Here is a 20,326-nt window from a genome sequence, read left to right on the forward strand (position 1 = left end):
AAATGTAACAGAGAGAAATGGACATGTGCAAGACATGTTGAAGGAAATGGACATGCACATAACAAGTAGAGGGAAGTCAATTTGTGTAGGACATGCAGCAGGAAATTAGAAGATATACAGCATGAGAAAGAAATAGGTAGATATACAACGCAGAAATGGGTAGATATATAACAGAGGGAAATGGGCAGATATACAGCACACAGAGTGGAATGTGCAAATAAACAAAAGCTGAGAGAAATGGGCATGCATATAACACTCAAAGGGAAATGAGAAGATACAGGGCATGCAGAGGGAAATGAGAAGATAGGAAAGGGTGGTAAAGGGACAGTTATAATATGTATTTTTCATTATTAAACTGCCAACAGCCTGGTATAACAGATTTAACTTACTTTATGAATTCATCAAGGTGAGTCACAGAGTGATAATAACAAAATAAGGAGCTACAGCATGTTCCATATCTACTCCTTTCCATTCCAGGGGTCCACTGTCAGTGTTAAATACACCCAGGACAGAAAGAGCATAAGTTAGATGAAGAGTAAACCTCCCTCTACAAGAGCACTTCACTGAAGTGTCAACTTGTGTTATCAGAACAAATCTGGTAATGCCCTTGCAGCCAGAAGACAAATGGGATCATCCCACTGAATTTGAACCCAGGTTCTAGGGATGAAAGGCCTGTTTGTACACAATCGTTTACTGACATTGTATAGATGACACAATTAACAACATCAGTCAACTCATCAGTGAAGAATGACACCATCTGAAAGTCTCTCTAAAAGGTTTTATTAGCTTGAGAATGTATTTTCACCTTTAATACATTGGTGTCTTGCAGTAACCGCTGCTTAGCGGATCACAGCAGATCTCCTGATTTTAAAACAAAACAAACAGATGCAATCGTTTCAATCCCCCAACAGAAAACTCTCAACCCATCCTCTTAAAGCTGAGACTGCAACAGGTTCAAGAAAGAAAAAGCCCGGCTCGCTGCCCGAGCTATAATCTGTCCTGGAGAGCAAAAAAAAAATCAGTCATGTACAACGTGTGTAAAAGGTAATTTAAAAGTTATAGTATGTACAGTTTTCTTTATATCATTCCCTGGACTGGCTTCTGGATTTCCTGATTTAACTTTATCTTATTGATGCCATTTTCCATTATGGAGAAACACTTTTTATTCATCGATGGCGTAAGCACTTCCCATCACTTAATACTTCCAAAATAATTTAGTTCCTTGGGCCTAAACACATTCCAATCATGTGTCTCAGGCAAGAAGTGCTTACACCATTTAAAAACAAAACACAGCAGAAAGCTTTTACAAAATAAGAACATCAATATCTCAAGCAGTTAGAAACACAGCTTGAAGCAAATGCTGCTTTCTCTGGCACTTCAGTTTGTCAGATAGAGAAGGTCTGGTGTAAGGAGGGAGCGAGAAGAGAGAAAATGCCAAGCTCTCTGGGGAAAGAAAAGTAATGTGCAACCCAAGGTCTCAAAGATCTACAGGTCCCACTCATCTCTGTGTCTGTCGCTGGTGAAATCCAGTCAAAACCCTGCTAGCCGGCCTCCATGTCCCGCTTTGAAAGTCATTGAGTGCTGAATAAACTCAGACCAAAATATTGCAAATGTTATAAGGTCTGCGCATTAATGAAAGTTGCTTCTTCCTCCAAGCCATCTTCCCCACTTTCATCTCCCCATCATTCCAGAAAACTAATTTCTATTATGGTGTTGCAAAAGAAAATACTGATAATTGCCTGGAACTTCACCCCACCCCATCCCCACCAGTTTTATGTTTGTCAAATTAAGAGTTAAGAACCATTAAATGTTTTGTTTCACAATGAATAAAATCCATGCAGCCTTACGGCAGAAGTGAAAAAAATCGGAATCAATAAAAGTTGGAACATCATCTGAAATTGTCGATCCTCAATTAGTGCATTAATTTAAAGTGGGCTTTAATACTGTTATGGTGTATTCAGAGTTCAGATGGATCGACTTATCCCAGAAGACTTATCCAAGGGTTGCATTCCCAAGATTGGATTCGATTGTTCTTTGAAAAAAGTGCAATTATTCTGCACCATTTGCAAAACCCCCTTCTTTCCCTTAACTCTACGTTCTACAGTGATCTTGAGACTGGGACCATTCACAAAGTACAGCTAAAATATTAATATATGAAAATAAACACCATGGGTATTGAGAGTACACTGTGCAGTTGGCATAACCCTTGAGTGCATTGGCGCCTCACTGACATTTTACCGTTCCTTACCAATAAATATTTAGTGACAATGCACCAATGCTGAGCAAAGACATTCAATGCAATGGCTTACATGCCCATTTTGTTTGAATTAATTCCAAGATTTCTGGTAAGGCCAGCATTTATTGCCATTTCAACTTTCACCAAGAAGTCAGTGATAACTGGGTGGATGACTAAACCATTTCAGGGTAGTGGTTAAGAGTCAACCATATTGGTGTGGGACTGGAGTTACGTATAAGCTGGACAACAAGTTTCCTTCTCTAAACGGACATTAGTGAGCCAGTTGGATTTTTGCAACAATCCAACAGTTTCATGGTCGCTTTTACTGATACCAGCTTTTTATTTTCAGATGTTTGAAACGGAATTCAAGTTCTCAAACTGTCATGGTGGAAAATGAACTCATGTTCCCTAGATTATTAATTCATAAACATAACCACCAAACAAACTGTCCCCCTCTCTGCAGTGACTAATGTACAATTTAAAACCAAATCCCTCGTTAAAACTAAGCTATTGCTTGCTGATGGAATCATACAATCATAGAATGAGACAGCACATAAAGAGGCCATTCAGCCCAAGATGCCTGTGCTGGAAGTGTCAAATTGGAAGCCTTGTAAAGAAAACAATGTAAGTGGTGAGTCAGAAACATGTGCAATTCTTTTCATTTTATCCTCAGCAGTGTGTATGTGGTAACAGTGAAGCGTCTCATTAATTACTTTTTTAAAAAGCGAGTTCCCTTAACAGGCAGCCAGATCCAAGACCTGGCTTCTTGGAAGTGGGCTTCTACTGCTGAGATAGCAGGGCGCTCCGGTTGGCTTTCATCTTCTCCAGCCTCTTCGATAAATGGCTGTTGCTCATTTCCAGCTCCTCAATTTTATCCAGTGCTGAGCGGACCTGTCAGGGGACAATAGGTCATAGATTCATATGCAACCAGCTCTCCAAGTTGCCCACAGCTCCTACTAACATACAAACAAGGAGCAGGAGTAGGCCATTTAGCCTATCAAGCCTGCTCTGCCATTTAATAAGATCATGGCTGATCTGATAGTAATCACAAATCTGCATCCCATCTACCCCTGAGAGCCTATCACCCCCCTTGTTTACCAAGAATCTATCCGCCTCTGCCTTAAAAATATTCAAAGACTCTGCTTCCACCATCTTTTCAGGAAGAGAGTTCCAAAGATTCACAACCCTCTGAGAGAAAATGTTTTACCTCATCTCCATTTTAAATGGGCGACCCCTTATTTTTAAACAGTGACCTCTAGTTCTAGATCCTCCCATAAGAGGAAACATCCTCTCCATAACCTTGTCAAGGCCCCTCAGGATCTTACTCAATCAAGTCGCCTCTTATTCTTCGAAACTCCAGTGGATACAAGCCTAGCCTGTCCAACATTCCTTATAAGACAACCTGCCCATTTCAGATATTAGCCTGGTAAAGCTTCTCTGAACTGCTTCCAATGCATTTACATCCTTCCTTATATAAGGTGACCAATACTGTACACAGTACTCCCAGATGTGGTCTCACTAGTGCTCTGTACAACTGAAGCATAACCTCCCTACCTTTGTATTCAATTCCCCTCGCAATAAATGATAATATTCTATTACCTTTCCTAATTGCTTGCTGAGCCTGCATACCAGCCTTTTGCACTAAGGCACCCAGATCCCTCTGCAACTCAGAGGTCTGCAATCTCTCACCATTTAGATAATATGCCTCTCTTTTATTCTTCTTGTCAAAGTGGACAATTTCACATTTTCCTACGTTATTTTCCATTTGCCAGATCTTTGCCCACTCACTTAACTCATCTGTATCTTTTTGTAACCTCCTTTTGTCATCTTCACAACTTACTTTCCTACCTATTTTTGTGTCATCAGCAAATTTGGCAACCATCCCACCCATCCCTTCATCCAATTCATTTGTACCAATTGTAAACAGTTGAGGTCCCAGTACTGATCCCTGCGGCACACTTCTCATTACATCTCGCCAACCTGAAAAAGACCCATTTATGCCTACTCTCTACTTGCTGTTAGCCAGCCAATCTTCTGTCCATGCTAATGTGTTGCCCCCTATACCATGAGCTTTTATTTTCTGCAATAACCTTTCATGTGGCACTTTATCAAATGCCTTCTGAAAATCTAAGTACAGTACCTCCCTTTATCCACAGCATGTTACTACCTCAATGTTTAATGAAGATCAGAGTCCAATTCTTACATCTTGGCCAAATTCTACTTTGTTTTTCCCAGAAGCATGACCACCTTTTTTGAGCGACTTTCATTGTTCCAGTTTTTTTCTTCAACTTGTTTGAATCAAAACCAAATCAGTCTGTTGTTATAGAAACGAACCATTAAATAACCCCACCCCCTTTCCCACAGAACCATAATAGAATTTCTCTTGTCCACAACAGCCTCCCTGTTCAACAGATCATCCTCTGCCTTTTCCAACATGACACCCCCACTAAACATATCTTCCCTTCTCCTTTCAGAATGCCAAAGGGGCCGTTCCCTCAGTGACACTGGTCCATTCCTCAATCACCCCCAAAACATCCTCCACTTCTGCAGCACCAGATTGTGATTTTCCTCAATTTGTGATCTCTCATTTCCATCTCATCCCACAGTGAAAACAATCTCTGGCTATTTATCTTAAAATAAACTTTCAAAATCTTGCAGATCTCGAACAAGTCATCCCTTACCCTTCTCATCCCTAATGAAAAAATCCTGAATTCTCAAATGCCTCGTGATCACCATATCACTAATCACACTAATCATCTCAGACCCAGGATATCGTTGCAGGGGTTCCTCAAGGTCATGCCCTAGGCCCAACAACCTTCATTTACTTCATTAGTGGCGTTCCCTCCATCATAAGGTCAGAAGTGGGGATGTTTGCTGATGTTTGCACAATTTTCAGCACCATTTGCAACTCAGAAGCTGATGGATTCAAGTCCATATGCAGCAAGACTTGGGCATCATTCAGTCTTGAGCTGATAAGTGGCAAGTAGCATCCAAGCCACACAAATGCCAGGTAATGACCTTCTCCAACAAGAGAGAATCTAACCATCACCCCTTGACATTCAATGCCATTACCTTCGTTGAATACCCGACCATCAACCTGGGGGTTACCACTGACCAGAAACTGAAGTCACATAAATACTGTGGTTACAAGAACAGGTCAGAGGCTGGGAATTCTGTGACAAGTAACCCATAAGAACAGGAGTGGGCCATTCGGCACCTTGAGCCTGTTCTGCCATGGCTGATCGTCTTGTGTTTTGATTTCTACATTCCCATCTAACCCCAATAACCTTTGATTCCCTTGCCTAACTAGAATCTATCTACCTCTGCCTTAAAAATATTCAATGACCCCGCCTCCACTACCTTCTGGGGCAGAGAATTCCAAAGTCACACAACCCTCTAAGAGAAAAAATTTCTCCTTATCCCTGTTCTAAAAGGATGACTCCTAATTTTAAAACAGTGACCCCTAGTTCTGGACTCACCCACAAGAGGAAACATCCTTTCGACATCCACCTTGTCAAGGCCATTCAGGATCTTTTATACTTCAATCAAATTACCTTCACTCTTCTAAACTCAAGTGAAAACAAGCCCAGTCTGTCCAACCTTTCCTCATAAGACAACCCACTCATTCCAGGTATCAATCTAGTAAGCCTCCTCTGAACTACCTCCAATTCATTTACATCCTTCCTTAAATAGGGAGACCAAAACTGCACACAGTATTCAAGGTGCGGTCTCACCAATGCCCTGTATAACTAAAGCATAACATCCTTATTTTTATGTTTAATCCCTTTCGTAATAAAGGATAGCATTCCATTAGTCTGCTTAATTACTTGCTGTACCTGCATACTAACTTTTGCTTCCTCTTAGTACAAACTGAAGAATTTCATGTGCTTTAAGTTTCTCACTGGAATACAGCTCCAAAGGTGCTAGCTGCTCCCAGTCCCTCACCCAAGAATTTATTCAACTGAGTTGGTGGGTGGGACGGGGGAGGGGGGGGGGGTGCAAATCACATATGAGCCCCAGCCTATCCTCACTCGTGCACACATGTCTCTCCAGTAGGAGGCAGTGAATAGCAGTTGGCAGCAGCCATTTTGGCAAATTTCCAAACTCTTCATATCTGAGGCCAACTGCACCTTCAATCCCACCTCCTCACATTGCTAAGAACTAACATAGTACATACCGCAAGTCAAACCAGGTCATTTCTTGTCTGTATGACACAGCTCTATACAAACAATTGGATCATCCAGTAAGATACTGGAGTATTTGTGAGGAGATGGCAAGTTCCTGATTCCACAGGCACTCAAACTAAGCTCATCAAACACAAAAATAAACAACAAATTATTTATTTATTATTTTAAGTTCAGACTGGACATCAATTAACAGAGGTATTTTGTGGCCATTTATATTATGCTATTGAGCTCCCTTGAGCCTCACTCAACCACTTGACCTTACCTCTCTTTGGAGCTTGCGCTTCTCAGCCTTAAGCTCATCTTCCACTTTTTCTGCATTTTCTGCTGCCGTCTTGTATCGTAATACCTGGCTTTCGAGACGAATGATCTGAAATATTCCCCAGGAAACGACAAAACAATTTCATCAAAAAGGTGGAAAACCCAATATTAAAATGGCACAAAATGGATATATGCACAAACGTCATTCCATGATTGGCAATCACATAGCATAGCGTCAGCCACCTCACAGGGCTCCTCATAATGAGTTACTTTGAAAAGTTTAGTCCCATTGTTGTGTGGACAAATTGGCATCAGTAATGAGGTAATTGGTAAGTTGATTCATTTTGGGTGGTATGAGTTGAAGGAGGAATGCTGGCACAGGGCACTGAGAGGACTCCCTTGCTCTTCTTTGAATAATGGCATGGGATCATTAACATCCACCTGAATCACAGCAGCAGGCAAATGTGGAATCGCCGATGAGAAAATGGGCATCTGACATGTAGCACTTCAAGAGTGCACTGAATTGACATCATATATTTTGCACTTTGCACTTAAGTCCTCAGATGAGGCTTGAACCACAACCTTCCAATTCAGAAGCAAGACAAGTACTAAATGAATGAAGCTGACACCACCCTGTCAGAATAGTTCCTTAAATGAGGTCTCAGCTTATCCCAGAAACAATGGCACACTCTTCAGTTTAGGATCTAGGTGAAAGGGTTATTGCATTTTATACAAACATCCAAACATAACTCTAAAATCCAGCTTGAAGGTAACACAGCACATTGGATCAGAAAAGGCCATTCAGAAGGAGATTAAATGGGTGGGTAGAGAGAGTCCAAGATGGCAAAGAATGTGCATGGGCTATAGGAGGGGATTAAAAAAGTGAGCAGATTCCATTTATAGGTGAAAGTGAGCTTGGGCTGTAGGTAGAGACTAAATGGATGAGTAGATTCTACAGTGGGTGAGAGTGTGCTTAGGATGTAGCAGGAGATTAAATGGCTGGGTAGAGCCACAATAGAGCAGAGATCACCTGTGGAAAAAGCAGGACAAACAGACTGAATGGACTTTTCCACTCTGCACTTTCTCAAGCGCGCAGTGTAGCAAGGTTATTAAATACTTACATTTTGTTCCAGCGCAGTTATTTCCTGTTCAGTTTTAGTGAGTTTAAACTTGTATTCGCTGATTTGTCTGTTAGCGTCTCCTTTAAAAAAACACACACACATCAGTTACAGTAATCCAAGGCTGAAGTCAAATTTGAGCTGGCCACATCTGACAGACTGGGTCTGCAGTAGGTGATGAGAGAACCAAAATGAGGGGAAAACCTACTTGACCTCATCCTCACCAATCTACCTATTGTAGACACATATATCCATGAGAGTATTGGTAGGAGTGACCACCGCACAGTCCTTATGTAGACAAAGACCCATCTTCACACTATCATGTTTTGTGACACTATCATTGTGTTAAATGGTATAGATTGAGAACAGACCCAGCAAGTCAAACTGGGTACCTGAGGTGCTGGGGGCTATCAGCAGCAACAGATTGTCCTTAACCACAATTTGTAACGTCAGAGTCTGGCATATCACTCCTCTAACATTACCACAAAGCCAGGGGATCAACCCTAGTTCAATGAAGAGTGCAGGAGGGTGTACCAGGAGCAACATCAGGCATACCTAAAACAGAAGTGACAACCTGGTAAAGCTACAACACAAGACTACTTGCATGCCTAACAGCAGAAGCAGCACACGATGGACAGAACTAAGTGATCCCACAACCAACAGATCAGATCAAAGCTCTGCAGTCATGCCACATCCAGCCATATTAGTAGACAATTAAACAACCAACTGGAAGGGGAGTCTCCATGAATATTCCCAAGCTCGATAATGGTGGAGTCCAGCATGAGTGCAAAAGGCAAGTCTTTGCAACCACCTTGAGCCAAATGTACCGACAGGATGATCCACCTCCTCCCAAAGTCCCCAGCAACATAGACGGCAGGCTTCAATTAGATTCGTTCCACGTAACATCAAGAAATAGCTGACTGCACTGAATACAACAAAGGCCGCGATTACATCCCTGCTGTATTGATGAAGGCATGTGCCTCAGGACTAGACGCATCCCTAGCTAAGTTGTTCTATTACAACTACAACACTAGCATCTACCCAACAATATGAAAAATTGTGTGGATATGTCCTGACTGCAAAAAGCAGGACAAATCCAATCTAACATATCATTGCCCATCAGTCTACTCTCACTCATCAGTAAAGTGATGCCATTGACAGTTTCATCAGCACCACTTATTCACCGATACTCAGTTAGGATTCCACTAAGGCTACTCAGCTTCAGACCTCATTATTGCTTTGGTCCAAATTATGGATAAGAGAGTTGAATTTTAGCTGAGATGAGAATGACTGCCCTTGACATCAATGCAGCATTTGACCGAGTGTGGCATCAAGGAGGAAAACTGAATCAATTGGAACCAGGGGAAACCTCCACAGTCATATCTATGGAGTCATACCCAGTACAAAGGAAGATAATTGTGGTTGTTGGATGACAATCATCTCAGCCCCAGGGCATCGCTGCAGGAGTTCCTCAGGTGGTGTCCTAGGCCAAACCACCTTAAACTACTTCATTAATGACCTTCCCTCCCTCATAAAGGCAGACATGGGATGTTTGCTGATGATGGAACCTATCAGTGTTATAATGAGTCTTTGCCCAAATGCAGCAAGGCCTGGAAAACATTCTGGCTAGGGCTGATATGTGGCAAGTAACATTCATACAAGCGCCAGGCAATGATCATCTCCAACAAAAGAGAAACTAACCCTCTCCCTTTGACATTCAATGCCATTACCATCAGCATCACTGAATCCCCAGCCTTCAACATCCTGACAGAGTTGACATTGACCAGAAACATAACTGGACCAGCCATACAAATACTGTGGTTACAAGCGCAGGTCAGAGGCTGGGAATTCTGCTGTGAGTAACTCACCTCCTGACTCCCCAAAGCCTATCCACCATCTACTAGGCACAAGTCAGAGGTATAATGAAATGCTCTCCACTTGCTTGATGACTGCAGCTCCAACAACACTCAAGAAGCTGGACATCATCCAGGACAAAGCAGCCCGCTTGATCAGCATCCTAACTACCACCTCAAACATTCATTCCCACTACCACCAATGCACAGTGGCAAATGTGTGTACCACATAAAAGATTCACCGCAACAACGCACCAAGACTTGTTGGACAGCACCTTCCAAACCTGCGACCTCTACCACCTAGAAGAACATGGGTTGCAGAACATTGGAAAACTACCACCTGCAAGTTCGTCTCTAAATCATAAACTAACCTCACTTGGAAGGCTATCGTAATTCCTTCGCTGTCATTGGTTCAAAATCCTGGAACTCCCTTCCAAAGAGCACTGTGGGTGTATCAACATCACACAGACTCTAGCTGTTCAATAAGGTAGCTTGCCACCACTTTTCAAGAGCATTTTAGGGCGAGGAATATATTATGACCTTGGCAGCGAAGCCCTGATCCAATGAAACATTCCCTTCTTGAACCACTCCGGACTCACTTTCTTCCTTTCAGATGCTCCTTAAAATCCACTTCTTTGACCAAGATTTTGGTCATCTGACCTAATATCTCCTGATGTAGCTTGGTGTCAAATTCGGCTTTCTAATGCTCCTGTGAAGTGACTTGGGATGTTTTATTAAGTTAAACATATTATTTGTTGTCTTTGTTGTTGTTACATTTTTAAAAAGGTGATTTCAGCTTGAAGATAGACTGAATCAAACATCAGGGAGATGAAGGAAACAGTGAGCCAAAACATTAGGAAGAAAAGGAGGGAAAGAGTGAGCCAAAGTATCAGGAATAAAAGGAGGGAAAGAGTGAGACAAATATCAGGAATACAAGAAGGGAATGAGTGAGCCAAACATCAATAAGAAGAGGGAAAGAGTGAGCCAAACATCATGAAGAAAAGGGAAAGATTGAGCCAAACATCAGGAAGAAAAGGAAGGAAAGAGTGAGCCAAACATCATGAAAAAGTGGAGGGAAAAAGTGAGCCAAACATCAGGAATACAGGAGGGAAAGATTGAGCCAAACATCCGGAAGAAAAGGAGGCAAAGAGTGAGCCAAACATCAGGGAGAAAAGGAGGGAAAGAGTGAGCCAAACATTAGGAAGAAAAAGAGGGAAAGAATAATCCAAATATCAGGAAGAAAAGGAAGGAAAGAGTGAGCTGAGCATTATGAAGAAAAAGAGGTAAAGAGTAACCCAAATATCAGGAAGAAAAGGAGGGAAAGAGTGAGCTGAGCATTATGAAGAAAAAGAGGGAAAGAGTAACCCAAATATCAGGAAGAAAAGGAGGGAAAGAGTGAGCTGAGCATCAGGAAGGAAAGGAGGGAAAGTGTGAGCCAAACATCAGGGGGAAAAGGAGGGAAAGAGTGAGCCAAACATCCGGAAGAATAGGAGGGAAAGAGTGAGCCAAATATCAGGAAGAAAAGGAGGGAAAAAGTGAACCAAACATCAGGAGAAAGGGCAGGAAAGAGTGAGCCAAACATCAGGTAAAAAAGGAGGTAAAGAATAAGCCAAATATCAGGTAAAAAATGGAGGGAAAGAGTGGGCCAAATATGAGGAAGAAAGGGGAAAGAGTGAGCCAAACATGAAGAGGGAAAGGCCAGGGAAAACACGGAGCAGGGAAAGAATGGGGCCAGAATGGGGGAGGCTATGGCACAGTGGCTTTGTTGTTGGACTAGTAATCCAGAGACCCAGTGTAGTGCTCTGGGAACCTGGGTTCAAATCCCACCACCATGGAATTTGAAATTAATCAATAAAAATCTGGAATCAGAAGTCTAATGATTGTCTTAAAAATCCATCTGGGGTCCGGGTCTGAAAGGACTAGCTGCTAGACTGAGTCTTCGGTAGGTGGTGAGGGAATCAACAAGAGGGAACAACATACTTGACCTCATCGTCACCAACCTGCCGGGTGCAGATGCATCGGTCCATGACAGTGTTGGTAGGAGTGACCAACACACAGTCCTTGTGGAGACAAAGTCCCATCTTCACATTGAGGATACCCTTCATCATGTTGTGTGGCACTACCACCGTGTTAAATGGGACAGATTTCGAACTCATCCAGAAATTCAAAACTGGGCAAGCATGAGGTGCTGTGGGCCATCAGCAGCAGCAGAACTTTACTCAACTATAATCTGTAACCTCATGGCCCTGCATATACACCACTCTACCATTCCCACCAAGCCTGGGGATCAGCCCTGGTTCAATGAAGAGCAGCACCAGGCATACCTAAAAATGATGTGTTAACCTGGTGAAGCTATAACACAGGACTACTTGCATGCCAAACAGCATAAGCAGCAAGTGAAAGGCAGAGCTAAGCAATTCCATAACCAATGGATCAGATCTAAGCTCTGCAGTCTTGCCACATACAGTTGTGAATGGTGATGGACAATTAAACAACTCACTGGAGGAGAAGACTCCACAAATATCCCCATCCTCAATGATGGGGGAGCCCAGGACATCAGTGCAAAAGGTAAGGCTGAAGCATTTTCAACAATCTTCAGCCAGAAGTGTCAAGTGGATAATATATCTGGGTCTCCTCCGGAGGTCCCCGACATCACAGCTAATTCGATTCACTCCACATGATATCAAGAAACGGCTGAAGGCACTAGATACTGCAAAGGCTATGAGCCCTGGCAATATTCGACTTGTGCTTCAGAACTTGCCATGCACTTAGTCAAGCTGTTCCGGTACAGCTACAACACTGGCATCTACCTGGAAATGTGGAAAATTGCTCAGATATGTCCTGTGCACAAAAAGCAGGACAAACCCAACCAGGCCAACTACCGCCCCATCAGTCTACTCTCGATCATCAGTAAAGTGATAGAAGGGGTCATCGACAATGCTCTCATGTGGCGCTTGCTTAACAATAACCTGCTCACTGACGCTCAGTTTGGGTTCTGCCAGGGTCACCCAGCTCCTGACCTCATTACAACCTTGGTTCAAACATGGGCAAAAGAGCTGAACTTCAGAGGTGCGATGAGAGTGACTGCCCCTGACATCAATGCAGCATTTGACCCAGTGTGATATCAAGAAGCCCAAGAAAAACTAGAGTCAATGGGAATCAGGGGGAAATCTCTCCACTGGTTAGTCATACCTAGCATAAAGGAAGATGGTTCTGGTTATTGTCAATCATCTCAGTTCCAAGGCATCATTGCAGAAGTTCTTCAAGTTAGCGTCATCGGCCCAACCATCTTTAGCTGTTTCATCAATGACTTTCCGTCCGTCATAAGTTCAAAAGTGGGGATGTTCGCTGATGATTGCACAATGTTCAGCACCATTCACAACTCGTTAGATACTGAAGCAGTCCATGTCCAAATGCAGCAAGACCTGGACAATATCCAGGCTTGGGATAACAAATGGCAAATAACATTCGTGCCACACAAGTGCCAGGCAATCGCCATCTCCAACCAAAGAGAATCTAACCATCACCCCTTGACATTGGCATTACCATCGCTGAATCCCCCACTATCAACACCCTGGGGGCTACCTTTGACCAGAAAATGAACTGGATTAGTTATATAAATACCATGGCTACAAGGGCAGGTCAGAGGCTAGGAATCTTCAGTGAGTAACTCACTTCCTGAGTCCCTAAAGCCTGTCCACCATACGAATTAGGAGCAGGAGGAGGCCACTCAGCCTCTCAAGCCTGTCTGCCATTCAAAGAGACCATGGCTGATCTGAATGTAACCTCAACCCCACATTCCTGCCTACCCCCGATAACCTTTCACCCCCTTGTTAATCAAGAAGCTATTAAAAATATGCCTTAAAAAGATGCAAAGACTCTGCTTCCAATGCCTTTTCAGGAGGAGAGTTCCAAGACACAACCATCTGAGGGAAAAAAATTTCTCCTCATTTCTATCTTAAATGAGCAGCCCTTATTTTTCAACAGTGGCCCCTAGTTCTGGATTCTCCCACAAGAGGAAACATCCTCCCACATCCATCCTGTCAAGGCCCCTCAGGATCTTAAAGGCTTCAATTAAGACACCTCTGACACTTCTAAATTCCAGTGGATACAAGCCTAACCTGTCCAGCCTTTCCTCATAAGACAAACTGCCCATTCCTGGTATTAGTCTAGTAAACCTTCTCTGAACTACTTCTAACGCATTAACATCTTAAGGAAACCAGTACTGTACACAATCCTCCAGATGTAGTCTCACCAATGTCCTGTACAACTGAAGCATAACTTCCCTACTTTTGTAATCAATTCCCCTCACAATAAATGATAACATTCTATTAGCTTTCCTAATTACCTGCTGTACCTGCATACTAACCTTTTGTAATTCATTCACTAGAACACCCAGATCTCTCTGAATCTCAGAGCTCTGCAATCTCTCAGCATTTAGATAATAAGTTTCCTTTTTATTCTTCCTGCCAAAATGAACAATTTCACATTTGCTCACATTGTACTCCATTTGCCAGATCTTTAACCAATTACTTAACCTATCTATGCCATTTTGTAGTCTCCTTACATCCTCTTCATAATTTTTCCTACATACGTTTGTGTTGTCAGCAAATTTAGCAACCATTCCTTTGGTCCCTTCATCTAAGTCATTTATATAAATTGTATGCAGCGCTGAGCGTAATCAGCCACGTCCTCTGTGGCACACCACTCATCACATCCTGCCGACCAGAAAAAGATCTATATGTGCCAACTCTCTACTTCCTGTTAGTTAGCCAATCTTCTATCCATCACAGAATCACACAGTGCAGAAGAGGCCCTTCAGCGCATCGAGTCTGCACGAACACGTGAGAAACACCTGATCTACCTACCTACTCCCATTTACCAGTCCTTGGCCCAAGTGCTCATCCAGGTACTTTTTAAAGGATGTGAGGCAACCCACCTCCACCATCCTCCCAGGCAGCGCATTCCAGACCGTCACCACCCTCTGGGTAAAAAAGTTTTTCCTCACATCCCCCCTAAACCTCCTGCCCCTCACCTTGAACTTGTGTCCTATCGTGACTGACCCTCCAACTAAGGGGAACAGCTGCTCCCTATCCACCCTGTCCATGCCCCTCATAATCTTGTACACCTCAATCAAGTCGCCCCTAAGTCTTCTCTGCTCCAATGAAAACAACCCAAGTCTATCCAACCTCTCTTCACAACTTAAATGTTTCATCCCAGGCAACATCTTGGGTGAATCTCCTCTGCACCCCCTCCAGTGCAATCACATCCTTCCTATAATGTGGCAACCAGAACTGCACACAGTACTCCAGCTGTGGCCTCACCAAGGTTCTATACAACTTCAACATGACCTCCCTACTTTTGTAAACTATGCCTCGATTGATAAAGGCAAGTGTCCCATATGCCTTTTTCACCAACGCAAATCATCTGGACCTGGAGATTTGTCCACTTTTAAGCCTGCCCACACCACCAATACCTTGTCACTCCCTAAATTAATTTGCTCAAGAACTTCGCAGTCTCTCTCCCCAAGTTCCATACCAATATGTTACCCGCTATACGATGAGCTTTTATTTTCTGCAATAATCTTTGATGTGGCACTTTATCAAATGCCTTCTGGAAATCTAAATACAGTACATCCAGCGATTCCCCTTTATCCACAAAACATGTGACTCCTTCAAAGAACACCAATAAATTGGTTAAACATAATTTCCCTTTTACAAAACCATGCTGACTCTGCCTGATTGTCTTGAATTTTTCTAAGTGCCCTGTTATAACATCTTCAATAATAGCTTCTAACATTTTCCCTATGACAGATTTTAGGCTAATTGGTCTATAGTTTCCAGTTTTCTGTCTCCCTCCCTTTCTGAGTTTGCTGTTTTCCAATCTAATAGGACTTTCCCAGAATCTAAGGAATTTTGGAAAACTAAAACCAGTGCATCAACTATCTTACTAGCCACTTCTTTCAAGACCTTAGGATGATGTCCATCTGGGCATGGGGATTTGTTAGCCCACGGCTCCAACAATTTGCTTAATACCACTTCCCTGGTAATTATAATTTCCCAGGTTCCCCCCTCCCTTCCATTTCCTTATTTACAGCTACTTCTGGGATATTACTTGTGTCCTCTACAGTGAAGACCAAAGCAAAATACCTGTTTAATTCATCTGCCATCTCCCTACTTTCCATTATCAATTCCCCAGACACACTCTCTATGAGGCCAACACTCACTTTATTCACTCTTTCCTTACTTAAATATCTATAGAAACTCTTACTATCCCTCTTTATATCACTAGCTAGCTTTCTCTCATATGCTAATTTTTCCCTCCTTATTAATCTTTTTGTCATTCTTTGCTGTCCTTTATATTCTTTCCAATCTTCTAACCTGCCACCCGTCTTTGCGTGGTTATACGCTTTTTCTTTAAGTTTGATACAATCTTCAGCATTTTTGGTTAACCACAGCATGGTGAGCCCTCCCCTTGGAATTTTTCTTTCTCATTGGAACGCATCTATTCTGTGTATTCTGAAATACTCATTTAAATGTCTGCCACTGAACTTCTATTGACATTTCCCTTAACTTCATTTGCCAGTTCACTTTAGTTTTCATGTCCTCATAATTACCCTTATTTAAGTTTAAAATGCTAGTTTTGAAGGCACTTGTTTCTCCCTCAAAATAATTGTAAGATTCAATCATGTTTTGAGCGCTGCTACCTTGCGGTGCCTTCACTGGGAGGCTGTCAATTAATCCTACCTCATTGCTCAATACCAAGTCTAGGTTAGCCTGTTCTCTGGTTGGCTCCAGAACCTGCTGTTCTAAGGAACTATCCAGAAAACATTCTATGAACTCCTCATCGACACTCCCTTTCCCGTCTGATTTCTCCAGTATACATGTGGATTAAAAACCCCATGATTATTGCGGTACCCTTTTAGCAAGCTCCCATTATCTCTTCTTTTATAGTCTGCCCTACTGTGTAGTTACAACTAGGGGGCCTGTACACCACTCCCAAAAGTGACTTCTTGCCTTTATCATTCCTCATCTCAACCCACATTGCTTCCAAGTCCTGGTTTCCTAAACTTAAGTCATTCCTCTCGAATGTGCTCATACCATCATTAATTAAAAGAGCCGCCCCTCAAGCTTCTCCTAACTTCCTGTCCTCCTCAGTATTGCATACCCTTCAATATTCTGGTCCCAATCTATGTCATCCTGTAGCCATGTCTTCGTAATGGCTATCAGATCATATTTATTTCTATTTGCACTATCAGTTCATCAGTTTTGTTTCGAGTGCTACGTGCATTTAGTTACAGAGCTTTTAGTTTTGTCCCTTTATTATTTTTGTAGCGTCTAGCCTTATCTGCTGATTTATTCTTGGATTTGTATTCTCTGTCCCTTCTTGTCACAGTCTGTTTATCATTTCCCACATTAACACCTGTTTTTCTTGCCTGTCTCTACTTTTTGGTTTACCACATCTTCCAAAATTTCATCCTTTGCCCCCACTATTCAGTTTAAAACCCTTGTTACTTCCCTCATTAGGCGGCTCTTGAGGGTACCAGCCCCAGCACGGTTCAGGTGTAGACTGTCCCACAGTACAGATCCCATTTCCCTAATACTGAGGCCGGTGCCCCACAAACTGGAATGCACTTCTCCCACACCAGACTTGGAACCAAGTACTCATTTCTCTAGCCTTATTTATCCGATGCCAATTTGCACATGGTTCAGGTAATAATCCAGAAATTATTACCTTTGAGGTTCTGCTTCTTAATTTGGTGCTTAGCTTGTCATACTGACTGTGCAGAGCTTCCTTCCTCATCCTGCCTATGTCGTTGCTACCTACATGGATCATGACAACTGGATCCTCCCAATCCCACTGCAAGTTCCTCTCCAGCCCTGAGCAGATGTCCTGAACCCTGGCACCGACAGGCAATAAAGCCGCCTGGACTCTCGCTCTTTGCTGCAGAGAACAGTGTCAAACCCCCTCACTATACTGTCCCTTACTACCGCTACATTCCTTTTGGCTCCCCACACTTTGAATGGCTTCTGTACCATGGTGCCATGGTCAGTTTGCTCATCCAACCTGCAGCTCCCACTCTCATCCAAACAAGCTGAGAGAACCTCAAACCTGTTGGACAATGGCAGAGGCTCACGCTCCTGCAATGCTCCCTCTGGGTGCCCTTACCTGCCCTACTCACAGTCACACCCTCCTGTCCCTGACCACTGACCAAATCAGAAGACCTTATCCTAAGTGGTGCTACGGCCTCCTGGTATAAAGCTTCCAAGTAACTTTTCCCATCCCTGATGTGCCGCAGAACCTGCAGCTCAGCCTCCAGCTCAATGACTCTGAGCCCAAGTTCCTCAAGTCACAAACATTTATTGCAGACGCATTTGCCCTGGATCACAGTGTTATCCAGGAGGTCCCACATGTTGCAGCCTTGGCACAGGGGGAGAGGGTGAACACATGGGGGGAGGGGTTACAGGGAGGAGGATGGGGTGAGCACAAAGGGGAGAGGGTGTGAAAATGGAGGGGGGAGGGTGTGAACATGGAGAGGGTAAACACGGAATGGCGAGAGAGTGAATACGATTTGGGAAAGTGGGCGAACGTGGTGGAGGAAGGGTGTGAACATGGGGAAGGGGGCAAATACAGGGGGGAGTGGGTGAACATGGGTGGTAGAGAATGATCATGGGTGTGAGGGGGTGAACACAGATGGTGGAGCACGGGGTAAACACGGTGGGGGTGAAGAGGAGTGAACAAGGGGGTAGAGGACGGGGTGAACACGCAGGGAGAGAACGGGGTGAACAAGCGGGGGACAGGTCGGGGTGAACACGCGGGGGACAGGTCGGGTGAACACGCGGGGGAGAGGTCGGGGTGAACAAGCGGGGGACAGGTCGGGGTGAACACGCGGGGGAGAGGTCGGGGTGAACACACGGGGAGAGGTCGGGGTGAACACCCGGGGGAGAGGTCGGGGTGAACACGTGGGGGACAGGTCGGGGTGAACACGCGGGGGAGAGGTCGGGGTGAACACACGGGGAGAGGTCGGGGTGAACACGCGGGGGACAGGTCGGGGTGAACACGCGGGGGAGAGGTCGGGGTGAACATGCGGGGGAGAGGTCGGGGTGAACACGCGGGGGACAGGTCGGGGTGAACACGCGGGGGACAGGTCGGGGTGAACACACAGGGAGAGGTCGGGGTGAACACACGGGGAGAGGTCGGGGTGAACACCCGGGGGAGAGGTGGGGGTGAACACGTGGGGGACAGGTCGGGGTGAACACGCGGGGGAGAGGTCGGGGTGAACACACGGGGAGAGGTCGGGGTGAACACGCGGGGGACAGGTCGGGGTGAACACGCGGGGGAGAGGTCGGGGTGAACATGCGGGGGAGAGGTCGGGGTGAACGTGCGGGGGAGAGGTCGGGGTGAACACGCGGGGCAGAGGTCGGGGTGAACATGCGGGGGAGAGGTCAGGGTGAACACGCGGGGCAGAGGTCGGGGTGAACACGCGGGGGACAGGTCGGGGTGAACACTCAGGGGAGAGGTCGGGGAGAACACGCGGGGGAGAGGTCGGGGTGAACACGCGGGGGAGAGGTTGGGGTGAACACGCGGGGTGAACACGCGGGGAGAGGTCGGGGTGAACACGCGAGGGAGAGGTTGGGGTGAACACCTGGGGGAGAGGTCGGGGTGAACACTCGGGGGAGAGGTCGGGGTGAACACGCGGGGGAGAGGTCGGGGTGAACACGCGGGGGAGAGGTCGGGGTGAACACGCGGGGGAGAGGTCGGGGTGAACACACGGGGCAGAGGTCAGGGTGAACACGCGGGGCAGAGGTCGGGGTGAACAGGCAGGGGAGAGGTCAGGGTGAACACGCGGGGGAGAGGTCGGGGTGAACACGCGGGGGAGAGGTCGGGGTGAACACGCGGGGGAGAGGTCGGGGTGAACACGCGGGGGAGAGGTCGGGGTGAACACGCGGGGCAGAGGTCGGGGTGAACACGCGGGGGAGAGGTCGGGGTGAACACGCGGGGGAGAGGTCGGGGTGAACACGCGGGGGAGAGGTCGGGGTGAACACGCGGGGCAGAGGTCGGGGTGAACACGCGGGGCAGAGGTCGGGGTGAACACGCGGGGGAGAGGTCGGGGTGAACACGCGGGGGAGAGGTCGGGGTGAACACGCAGGGGAGAGGTCGAGGTGAACACGCGGGGAAAGCAGAAGGTGAACACGCGGGGGAGAGGTCGGGGTGAACACGCGGGGGAGAGGTCGGGGTGAACACGCGGGGGAGAGGTCGGGGTGAACACGCGGGGGAGAGGTCGGGGTGAACACGCGGGGCAGAGGTCGGGGTGAACACGTGGGGAGAGGTCGGGGTGAACACGTGGGGAGAGGACGGGGTGAACACGCGGGGGAGAGGTTGGGGTGAACACGCGGGGGAGAGGTCACGGTGAACACGCGGGGGAGAGGTCGGGGTGAACACGCGGGGGAGAGGTCGGGGTGAACACGCAGGGGAGAGGTCGGGGTGAACACACGGGGAGAGGTCAGGGTGGACACGGGAGTGAGAGAACGGGGTGAACACGCGGGGAAAGCAGAGGGTGAACACGTGAGGGGGAGGTCGGGGTGAACACGCGGGGGACAGGTCGGGGTGAACACGCGGCGGACAGGTCGGGGTGAACACACGGGGAGAGGTCGGGGTGAACATGCGGGGGAG

General features: G+C 45.6%; 1 protein-coding gene across 1 annotated transcript in view; it reads right to left on the reverse strand.

The window, feature by feature from the left end:
- Positions 1-764: 764 nt before the first annotated feature.
- LOC121284728 (trichohyalin-like) overlaps positions 765-20,326 on the reverse strand; it is a 172,596-nt gene continuing 153,034 nt past the window's right edge. The window contains exons 24-26 of the mRNA XM_041200279.1: positions 7,803-7,882; positions 6,686-6,790; positions 765-3,127 (exon numbers count right to left, since the gene is read on the reverse strand). Of these exons, the coding sequence (XP_041056213.1) occupies positions 3,017-3,127; positions 6,686-6,790; positions 7,803-7,882 (296 nt within the window). The 3' untranslated portion in view covers positions 765-3,016. The remainder of the gene's footprint in view (positions 3,128-6,685; positions 6,791-7,802; positions 7,883-20,326) is intronic.

This window comes from Carcharodon carcharias, chromosome 12 (genome assembly GCF_017639515.1).
Source record: "Carcharodon carcharias isolate sCarCar2 chromosome 12, sCarCar2.pri, whole genome shotgun sequence".
NCBI classification, from domain to species: Eukaryota; Metazoa; Chordata; class Chondrichthyes; order Lamniformes; family Lamnidae; genus Carcharodon; species Carcharodon carcharias.